This window comes from Haliotis cracherodii, unplaced genomic scaffold (assembly GCF_022045235.1).
Source record: "Haliotis cracherodii isolate W230 unplaced genomic scaffold, xgHalCrac1.p SCAF_13, whole genome shotgun sequence".
NCBI classification, from domain to species: Eukaryota; Metazoa; Mollusca; class Gastropoda; order Lepetellida; family Haliotidae; genus Haliotis; species Haliotis cracherodii.
In genome coordinates, this window is record NW_027266268.1 from 40,956,430 (window position 1) to 40,968,766 (window position 12,337).

General features: G+C 38.5%; 1 protein-coding gene across 2 annotated transcripts in view; it reads left to right on the forward strand.

The window, feature by feature from the left end:
• LOC139459940 (G-protein-signaling modulator 2-like) overlaps positions 1 to 12,337 on the forward strand; it is a 72,893-nt gene that overhangs the window by 20,601 nt on the left and 39,955 nt on the right. For both annotated transcript variants that reach the window (XM_071241677.1, XM_071241676.1), the window contains 2 exons: positions 1,434 to 1,657; positions 11,006 to 11,141. In XM_071241677.1, the coding sequence (XP_071097778.1) occupies positions 1,434 to 1,657; positions 11,006 to 11,141 (360 nt within the window). The remainder of the gene's footprint in view (positions 1 to 1,433; positions 1,658 to 11,005; positions 11,142 to 12,337) is intronic.

Consider the following 12,337-nt stretch of genomic DNA (forward strand, 5'->3'; position numbering starts at 1 on the left):
TGGTGTATAGTATGGTGTAAAATGACTGGTGTATAGTATGGTGTATAATGACTGGTGTAGTGTGGTGTATAATGACTGGTGTACAGTATGGTGTATAATGACTGGTGTACAGTATGGTGTATAATGACTGGTGTACAGTATGGTGTATAATGACTGGTGTATAGTATGGTGTATAATGGCTGCTGTACAGTATGGTGTATAATGACTTGTGTACAGTATGGTGTATAATGACTGGTGTAGTGTGGTGTATAATGGCTGCTGTTCAGTATGGTGTATAATGACTGGTGTACAGTATGGTGTATAATGACTAGTGTAGTGTGGTGTATAATGACTGGTGTACAGTATGGTGTATAATGGCTGCTGTACAGTATGGTGTATAATGACTGGTGTATAGTATGGTGTATAATGACTGGTGTACAGTATGGTGTATAATGACTGGTGTACAGTATAGTGTATAATGACTGATGTAGTGTGGTGTATAATGGCTGCTGTTCAGTATGGTGTATAATGACTGGTGTACAGTATGGTGTATAATGGCTGCTGTACAGTATGGTGTATAATGACTGGTGTACAGTATGGTGTATAATGACTGGTGTACAGTATTGTATATAATGGCTGCTGTACAGTATGGTGTATAATGACTTGTGTACAGTATGGTGTTTAATGACTGGTGTAGTGTGGTGTATAATGGCTGCTGTACAGTATTGTGTATAATGACTGGTGTATAGTATGGTGTATAATGACTACTGTACAGTATGGTGTATAATGACTGGTGTAGTGTGGTGTATAATGACTGGTGTACAGTATGGTGTATAATGACTGGTATAGTGTTGTGTATAATGACTGGTGTACAGTATGGTGTTTCATGACTGGTTTAGTATGGTGTATAATGACATGTGTAGTGTGATGTATAATGACTGGTGTACAGTATGGTGTTTCATGACTGGTGTAGTGTTGTGTATAATGACTAGTTTAGTGTGGTGTATAATGACTGATGTAGTGTGGTGTATAATGACTGGTGTAGTGTGGTGTTTAATGACTGGTGTAGTGTGGTGTTTAATGACTGGTGTAGTGTGGTGTATAATCACTGGTGTATTGTGGTGTATAATGACTGGTGTAGTGTGGTGTATAATGACTGGTGTAGTGTGGTGTATAATGACTGGTTTAGTGTGGTGTATAATGACTGGTGTAGTGTGGTGTATAATGACCGATGTAGTTTGGTGTATAATGACTGGTGTAGTGTGGTGTATAATGACTGGTGTACAGTGAGTACAGTGTACAGTTTGTACAGTGTATATGAACAGTGCGTCAGCTAACGAAGCAGTGTGTCGTGCATGCATGTAAAGTTATTATAGAGTCCTCCTCCTTCTCCCGAAGTGAGGCGGCGGTGATGGCGCCGACTGCCCTGGAATATTGATTGTTCTGTGTTGCAGAGGCTGGAGTGTAGTTGTATGGAACTAGCCCTGGAAGGGGAGAGACTCTGCAAGGCAGGGGACTGCCACACAGGAGTACAGTTCTTCGAGGCGGCCGTGCAAGCCGGCACCGACGATCTAAAGACCCTGAGCGCCATCTACAGTCAGTTGGGCAACGCGTACTTCTACCTGCAGGAGTATGTCAAGGCCTTGGAGTACCACAAACATGACCTGAATCTGGCCAGGTGGGTGTGTGTTGTGCCTCTGTCTTCCATGTGATAGCCATCCCAGTGTGTGGACATCGTGGAAATGTACTAGTGGACGTCAGCTGTGTGGCATGGGATTGTCTTTTTGGCAGTCCTGTCATTTGTAAAGCACCGTGTTTAACCTTCTGTCTGTGTGCATCCATCTGGGTGCAACTTTGATGTCAGTAACGGCACTGTAATTGCTTCATGCAAGCAGGCATGTAATTCATTCTCACCAGATTTTCATAATCATTTAATTTTAATAATTTTCTGTTTACTGACATCAGTGAATATTTAGAGGTAGAAAGGGTACTTTCATGAGAACAAGCACATTGGGATTAATGGATTCCTAGCGGGCACTCTGACTGGCACTGTCGTAGCCGAGACTGATTTAAATGCCCTATTGGTGATAGCTTTTCCCTCCGCCAAGCATGCTGTCCAACTGTGGTGTCTAGCTTATGTTAATAATAACACTGTGACCTTGGCTTGTACAGACTGACTAGCAGCTGTGCATGGTCAGTAGAGTAGATGTTTGTTGTGTGCAGTAAGTAGGTGTGACTAGATCAGGTGACACTGTGTTGGGGCTAGCCTGCCTGTGCTGAGACAAACCACCACTTGGGCAGAAACCACTGGATATGCCACAGGCATAATTTATCCCCTTAATATAATTGGTTTGTGAAGAAATGCTTGTAGGAGCAATTGAGTTTGGCGTTTGATAAGGAATAGATTTAATCCAAGCCACTGACAGGCAACTGATGGCTTGAGAAGTCAATGAGCAGAGGCTAAGCTGTTAATGACGGTGTTGATCGGCAACAGTAGGCTCAAGGTTACATACATTGTCACAGTCTCCTGCATACATGCCACATGTCTTGGGCTTGCCTAAATTAAGAATTAACTGAAAAGCTTTACATGCCCCTCGTGTTGAGAATGAATGATATGGGAGTCCAAGATTCTGTAGCACACACCTCCCCCCCCCTCTACATCTAACACACTGACTGGCTGGTTCTGTGTCCTACCTATTCCTGGTTAGAATCACTGTTGTGTCCACTTCTCCATGTACAACAAGTCAGGATTTTACCACACAATATATATTGCATACTATTTGCATACAAATTGAGAATGATTGAAGTCAGTTAAATCAAGGCACGTGGGGGATGTTCCTGTTCTGATAACAAATCCATTCAGTGTTCTGACAGTTTTCTGTAAATCAGTAAGTTTCAATTCAATCAAGGAAACCACTTCTATGACTAGCTCATATTAGTTGTAGTTTTTCTATTTTATGTCAACAAAATCTTTTCACGATCGAAATAGCCACGAGAAGACTCAGTGGTGACCTTTCACATTGTTCCATAGGTAAAAGAATCCAGCAATAGCAATCAGCTGTACCAAAGTTCTATACCTGCTGAAGGACGCTGCTATTTTGGCAGCACGGGCAATGTTTAACTCTTTCAACACCAGCCAACCAGAAGATTACTGCTGTGACACCAAGTTCCCAGAGACTTTTCTGGGATAGATGAAGCCAACATTTATCAAGGAGATTATCTGCTTGTAAAACATCTTTGCTACTACATGTTTGGCCAGACACTATTTGAAAGGTCTAATTAATCCTATTGTTTATTGATATGAAAGTTATGTGTGTAACATAATTTAGATATTCATTAACAACTTAATAAAGTTTGTTTTAAATAAAAATATTGTAAGCTAAAACATTCATTTTGTCCTGATTAAAGACCATTGAAGCGAAAATTTAACAATTTTCGGCAAATATAAGATTTGATGAAATCCACTTACCTAATTCTTTTTTATTTTCATTTGTTTACGTAGTCGGAACATTATTTTAAAAAGAATTACAAATAATATCTGTCATCACCTATTTCCCCGATGATAGTGGCTGTCCGTTCACAAACATGAGGAAATACCCCCGTTTTCAAAGCTTCGTATGAATAACACAGACGTCTTTTAGATATATTTTTGTTGATTTTATTACTTTGTATAATATATTCAAAGATTTGCTTGAAACGTCTTTATTTTGCTGTTGACATGTTTGATGAGGACCTGTTGTCAAAGTATGTCCCAGAATTATATTTTCAATAACATTGCGGGAAATAGTGTCAAGTGAATATATTTTTAATCTATAGATATAAAATGATAAAATCAAATGGAATACGTATTTCAGACATTGTGAAATGTGATAGATTTAATAAATGAATGATATGACAAGTAGATTAATAAAATTTTAAACCATTTTGATGTGACTTGGTCGGTCTACCCAGCGGTGTGGCTTCTTGACCGGCCAACTGTGTTGAAAGAGTTAAACTGGTCACCACTGTGCTTGCGTTGACAAGCTTTGATGGTATTAGAGAAGGATCCCAGCGAGAAATATCAGAGTGACTTCCCTTTGCTATACGCTCGACGAGGAAATGAAATCTTTTCTTGTTTGAACTTTTTTATGAAAAGATTGGCGATAATGACAAAAAGGGTAATTTTATTTTTTTTTAACATTTGGACTTTGAAAGAGGGCCGCATCCGTAAACCAAGAAATAAAAAAAGTGTCGCCTAATGGTATTATTATTTTAAATTTATAATGTCAAAGCTGCAACTAAAATAACACAGTATTGGAATATATTATTTCTGATAGTTTCAGATACAATTTCGTGCAATTGTTGCAGTAAAGTTATATTCTTGGGTATTTTTTAACTGAATCACTGGTAGATTGGGAGAAAACATGTGTACAGCTGTTTGCTATTTCCAGGTTAGTTTACAACAAAATCTTAATCTCTCCATATAAAACAATGCCAAGCACAATAGGAAGTGTAATTTTATATGGTAAAGACAAGGAAACAGGCAAATAAATAGTCCATTGTAAATCCCTGTATGCAAGTTTGTGCAATATCCACTACTTCTTATCATCTATGTCAGTGATGTAAGGTGTTCTATATAGAACAATGTATACATGTTATAATCTGTGACAGTGATGTGAGATGTTCTATATAGAACAATGTATACATGTTATAATCTGTGACAGTGATGTGAGGTGTTCAATATAGAACAATGTATACATGTTATAATCTGTGACAGTGATGTGAGGTGTTCTATATAGAGCAATGTATACATGTTATAATCTGTGACAGTGATGTGAGATGTTCTATATAGAACAATGAATACATGTTATAATCTGTGACAGTGATGTGAGGTGTTCTATATAGAACAATGTATACATGTTATAATCTGTGACAGTGATGTGAGGTGTTCTATATAGAACAATGAATACATGTTATAATCTGTGACAGTGATGTGAGGTGTTCTATATAGAACAATGTATACATGTTATAATCTGTGACAGTGATGTGAGGTGTTCTATATAGAACAATGTATACATGTTATAATCTGTGACAGTGATGTGAGGTGTTCTATATAGAGCAATGTATACATGTTATAATCTGTGACAGTGATGTGAGGTGTTCTATATAGAACAATGTATACATGTTATGATCTGTGACAGTGATGTGAGGTGTTCTATATAGAACAATGTATACATGTTATGATCTGTGACAGTGATGTAAGGTGTTCTATATAGAACAATGTATACATGTTATAATCTGTGACAGTGATGTAAGGTGTTCTATATAGAACAATGTATACATGTTATAATCTGTGACAGTGATGTGAGGTGTTCTATATAGAACAATGTATACATGTTATAATCTGTGACAGTGATGTGAGGTGTTCTATATAGAACAATGTATACATGTTATAATCTGTGACAGTGATGTGAGGTGTTCTATATAGAGCAATGTATACATGTTATAATCTGTGACAGTGATGTGAGGTGTTCTATATAGAACAATATGTACATGTTATAATCTGTGACAGTGATGTGAAGTGTTCTATATAGAGCAATGTATACATGTTATGATCTGTGACAGTGATGTGAGGTGTTCTATATAGAACAATGTATACATGTTATAATCTGTGACAGTGATGTGAGGTGTTCTATATAGAACAATGTATACATGTTATAATCTGTGACAGTGATGTGAGGTGTTCTATATAGAACAATGTATACATGTTATAATCTGTGACAGTGATGTGAGGTGTTCTATATAGAACAATGTATACATGTTATGATCTGTGACAGTGATGTGAGGTGTTCTATATAGAACAATGTATACATGTTATAATCTGTGACAGTGATGTAAGGTGTTCTATATAGAACAATGTATACATGTTATAATCTGTGACAGTGATGTAAGGTGTTCTATATAGAACAATGTATACATGTTATAATCTGTGACAGTGATGTGAGGTGTTCTATATAGAACAATGTATACATGTTATAATCTGTGACAGTGATGTGAGGTGTTCTATATAGAACAATGTATACATGTTATAATCTGTGACAGTGATGTGAGGTGTTCTATATAGAGCAATGAATACATGTTATAATCTGTGACAGTGATGTGAGGTGTTCTATATAGAGCAATGTATACATGTTATAATCTGTGACAGTGATGTGAGGTGTTCTATATAGAACAATATGTACATGTTATAATCTGTGACAGTGATGTGAAGTGTTCTATATAGAGCAATGTATACATGTTATGATCTGTGACAGTGATGTGAGGTGTTCTATATAGAACAATGTATACATGTTATAATCTGTGACAGTGATGTGAGGTGTTCTATATAGAACAATGTATACATGTTATGATCTGTGACAGTGATGTGAGGTGTTCTATATAGAGCAATGTATACATGTTATAATCTGTGACAGTGATGTGAGGTGTTCTATATAGAACAATGTATACATGTTATAATCTGTGACAGTGATGTGAGGTGTTCTATATAGAACAATGTATACATGTTATAATCTGTGACAGTGATGTGAGGTGTTCTATAGAGAGCGATGTATACATGTTATAATCTGTGACAGTGATGTGAGGTGTTCTATATAGAGCAATGTATACATGTTATAATCTGTGACAGTGATGTGAGGTGTTCTATATAGAACAATGTATACATGTTATAATCTGTGACAGTGATGTGAGGTGTTCTATATAGAGCAATGTATACATGTTATAATCTGTGACAGTGATGTGAGATGTTCTATATAGAACAATATATACATGTTATAATCTGTGACAGTGATGTGAGGTGTTCTATATAGAACAATGTATACATGTTATAATCTGTGACAGTGATGTGAGGTGTTCTATATGGAGCAATGTATACATGTTATAATCTGTGACAGTGATGTGAGGTGTTCTATATAGAGCAATGTATACATGTTATAATCTGTGACAGTGATGTAAGGTGTTCTATATAGAGCAATGTATACATGTTATAATCTGTGACAGTGATGTGAGGTGTTCTATATAGAACAATGTATACATGTTATAATCTGTGACAGTGATGTGAGATGTTCTATATAGAACAATGTATACATGTTATAATCTGTGACAGTGATGTGAGGTGTTCTATATGGAGCAATGTATACATGTTATAATCTGTGACAGTGATGTGAGGTGTTCTATATAGAGCAATGTATACATGTTATAATCTATGTCAGTAATGTGAGGTGGTCTATGTAGAACAATGTATACATAAGGCGACTATACTTGTTGTAAGAGGCGACTAATGGGATCAGGTGGTCAGGCTCGCTGACTTGGTAGATGCATGTCATTGATCCCAATTGTGTGGCTCGATGCACATGATGTCAATCACTGGATTGTGTGGTCCAGACTCTATTATTTATAGACGCTGTCATACAGCTGGAATAATCCTGATTGCGGTGTTAAACAACAAAATAAAAAATAAACTGTATAGAATAATGTCTAGAATAATGACAGTCTATATCAAAGTAGACACAATTTATGGATATCATCTTCTTTAATACTGTAAAGGCGACATTTCAGTATAGAACCTTATACAGTCTTAGACAGTCTTGCTTGACAACGGTATAAGGATCTTTACAGAAACGTCACCTTCACAGTATTAAAGAAGTTGTTATCCATAGATTGTGTCTACTTTGTCATTCGTCAACTTCTAAGTAATGCCTATCAAACATTTCGACAGTCTACCTCACAGTGAGGTGTTCTATAAAGAACAATGTATACAACATATTACAGTGAATATATCCCACAGTGAGGTGTTCTATATAGAACAATGTATACAACATGTTACAGTGCATATATCCCACAGTGAGGTGTTCTATATAGAACAATGTATACAACATGTTACAGTGCATATATCCCACAGTGAGGTGTTCTATATAGAACAATGTATACAACATGTTACAGTGTAAGTATCCCACTCTGATGTGTTCTATGTAGTATAGGGGGCCAGGTTGTCTAAGGTGCCGTGATTCGTTGTGCAGAGTTGCATCCCTGGGGCACGCCAGAAACCTATGATTGTGGGTTCGAATCCCGGTTATGTTTCAAGGTTTGTCAGCACCATACCCATCCTCGTGGGTTTCACCGAAGTGGTAAACATCTGAAACCTGCATCACTTCGGGCTTTCCTCCCACATTAAGCTGACACGCCATGATATAACTGGAATACTAGTCTATGCATCTCACAGTGAGGTGTTCTATATAGAACATTGTATACAACATGTTACAGTCAGTGATAGTCTATGCATCTCACAGTGAGGTCTTCTATATAGAACATTGTATACAACATGTTACAGTGTGCAGATTCCACTCTGATGTGTTCCATATAGAATAATGTATAGATGTTCCAATCAATGACAGTCTATACATCTCACAGTGAGGTGTGCTATATAGAACATTGTATACAACATGTTACAGTCAATGACAGTCTGTACATCCTACAGTGAGGTGTTTTATGTTGGACAATGTATACAACACATTTAGAGTCTATATATCCCACAGTGAGGTGTTCTATTCTATTCAGAACAATGTATACAACCTGTTACAGTCTCTATGGCCCACAATGAGGTGATCTATGTTTGACAATGTATACAACACATTTAGAGTCTATATATCCCACAGTGAGGTGTTCTATTCTATTCAGAACAATGTATACAACCTGTTACAGTCTCTATGGCCCACAATGAGGTGATCTGTGTTTGACAATGTATACAACACATTTAGAGTCTATATATCCCACAGTGAGGTGTTCTATTCAGAACAATGTATACAACCTGTTACAGTCTACAGAGCTCTAGATAAGCTGCGTATCTGCGTAAAATATGCATCAGAAATGCAGAAATATGCAGTAAAATAAAATCCAAGCGTATCAAATGTGCAACGAACATTACAGATACGCTACAAAATTAAAACTTGTGTGTATTATCAAAATATTGTGAAGTAACCCTGCGTATTCGATTAGCAAATCAGCAACTTATTTTCAAATTATAAACGGGCATTCCGTCAACCTTGCCAAACTCAACGATGACAGTTACATCATGATCATTTGCCATCACACTTTCTTGTGGAAGTATGGTGGTATTTTTGAGTTCTGTAAAGCTCTCCAACCCACACAACACCAGTTTGCAGGGACTAGATGAATAGTGTTTTTAAATATTTAACTTAAATACCCACATGTGTAAAAACTAGTGGGTAACAGAAATTTGAATACCCAGATAGAATTACTGATACCCAATGATTTTAAAATGCATGGGTAAAATACCCACAGCACCAAAAGCTTATCTGGAGCTCTTGTCTATATATCCCACAGTGAGGTGACAATGCATTAAACATATTACAGTCTGTGGCAGTCATGATGGTATCCTATTGTTTCATGTATATATGTTAGATGGACGAAGGTGACTATTTACAAAATGCATGGATTGAAACATTGAAGAGTTACAGGGTCAATCATAACGGTTACTGTTCCCATTGTAGTGTTCAGCAAAAGGGATGTATTTCATTGTAGTGTCCAGCAAAAGGGATGTATTTCATTGTAGTGTCCAGCAAAAGGGATGTATTTCATTGTAGTGTCCAGCAAAAGGGATGTATTTCATTGTAGTGTTCAGCAAAAGGGATGTATTTCATTGTAGTGTTCAGCAAAAGGGATGTATTTCATTGAAGGCGCATGTCAAAACTATGTTGCTGTGCTGGAGTAGGTCATAGTATGTGTTTGTGCAACATGTAACCATAGCAACCACCATTAATGTTTGATAATTATTGATTTATGTTGGTCAGTTGGTCAATTGGTACGACTTGATAATTATGACGTTGACATGTTTTTGGTTGTACTCAAACCCATCAGCCAGGAACACCAGGGTCTCTGGCATCATGTGGGTCAACAACATCATCGATGGAGACTGACTTGACTTTTAAGGATGTCAGGTTTTATATTCTTGCAATGTGATGTTTGCTAAAGGTGCTTGTACTTCTATCAAACAAATGGCATCTGTAGCAACCTGTTACATAGAAAATAAAGAAGTTTATCCAAAAGCTGGCACTGTCTGACCCTACAACTTCTTCCACTAACAATCTGTTCCAGCATGTCTGTTGTTATGTCAGTAGGCCCAATATTACCTCTCTTGTATGCATGCTGAAAAATCTTCATTGGGTATTTACGTGTGCTGTTTTCTGACAATTGAGTTTTCCATTAATGCATGCTTTTCTGTATGCAAGTTAATTGAAAGTAATTGTGTTTTGAATAGTTTGGGGTGGGGATGGGGTATTTTACGCAAATATGCAGCCTATCTGTAGCTCTGCTTTAGGCTTTGTCTAAAGAAGCAGGAAATTAATCGGTCATTAATGATGAAAAGTGATTTGGGAACTGAATGACCTGATATGTAAAAGACTTACTACAGACCTACTGTGGACTTCTATGGACCAACTGTTTACTAATTTTGGGGGCGGTGAGGTAGCCTCGTGGTTAAAGAGTTTGCTTGTCATGCCGCGGACCCAGATTCGATTCTCTTCAGGGGTACAATATGTAAAGCCCATTTATGTTGTCCCCGTTGTGATATTGCTGGAATATTGCTAAAAGCACCATAAAACCATACTCACTCACTCACTCACTCACTCACTCACTCACTCACTCACTCACTCACTCACTCACTCACTCACTCACTCACCCACCCACTCACTCACTCACTCACTCACTCACTCACTCACTCACTCAATTACTCACTCACTCACCCACCCACCCACTCACTCACTCACTCACTCACTCACTCACCCACCCACCCACCCACTCACTCACTCACTCACTCACTCACTCACTCACTCACCCACCCACCCACCCACTCACTCACTCACTCACCCACCCACCCACCCACCCACTCACTCACTCACTCACTCAATTACTGTTGACTTACTGTAGACGTAGTATGGACTTACTGTTGACTTCCCGTTGACTGGTGTTTCAGAGCTCTTGCTGACAGGATGGGGGAAGCCAAAGCTAGCGGCAACCTTGGAAATACACTCAAAGTCCTGGGAAAGTTTGATGAGGCCATTGTGTGCTGTGTCCGCCACCTGGATATATCTCGAGAAATAAGAGACAAGGTGAGGCACTGCACATATTGTAATTGTTGTTTCTTTTGTTTAACTTGTGGGAACCTGGCACATAACACCTTGACCCGTGAAGATCAGGGATAGAATAGGTCTTCAGCAACCCATGCTTGCGGTAAGAAGCAACTATGCTTGTCGTAAGAGGCGACTGACAGGTTCGGGTGGTCAGACTGACTGACTTTTATTGTGCATGTCATTTCATCCCAATTGCTTTGATCGATGCTCATGATGTCTATCACTGGATTGTCTGGCCACATGTGTTTCAATATTTATTGTGGATGAGGTAATTTTGCAAATCAATTTGGCACTAGGTTCATGGATATGGTACTTTACTGTATTTTGCTAGTCGTTTGTGTTCTGGCTGAGATGTAGCCGACACCTTGATTAACTACTGTTCTTGTACCTTGGCTACAGTATACTAGTGGTGGGATGATAGACTGATGCATCAGTGGATCGTGATATTTAACTTCCTGATACAAGTATTCATACCTTAAATGTTTACTTTAATGTCTGTTGCACGAAACTCCAATTAGTGGTGAAAAAGTAAATATTTTCATCCATTGCGCCATACTTGACACTGCCAACTGAAAATCGGTCCATGAAAAAGATGGCTTACGCACCACAGATAAGAGCACATGCAAGTATCGTGATACATATAGGATCTTGAACAAGGTACCATGCTACGCATCGGATCTGAACAAGGTATCGTGATACGTATCGGATCACAGTTGGTGCATTGACCCAGCCCTACAGTGAACCCTCTTCCTTACAGTAGGGGATGTGCAGGGCGTACAGTGAACCCTCTTCCATACAGTAGGGGATGTGCAGGGCATACAGTGAACCCTCTTCCTTACAGTAGGGGATGTGCAGGGCGTACAGTGAACCCTCTTCCTTACAGTAGGGGATGTGCAGGGCGTACAATGGACCCTCTTCCTTACAGTAGGGGATGTGCAGGGCGTACAATGGACCCTCTTCCTTACAGTAGGGGATATGCAAGGCGTACAGTGAACCCTCTTCCTTACAGTAGGGGGTGTGCAGGGCGTACAGTGAACCCTCTTCCTTACAGTAGGGGATGTGCAGGGCCTACAGTGAACCCTCTTCCTTACAGTAGGGGATGTGCAGGGCGTACAGTGAACCCTCTTCCTTACAGTAGGGGATGTGCAGGGCATACAGTGAACCCTCTTCCTTAC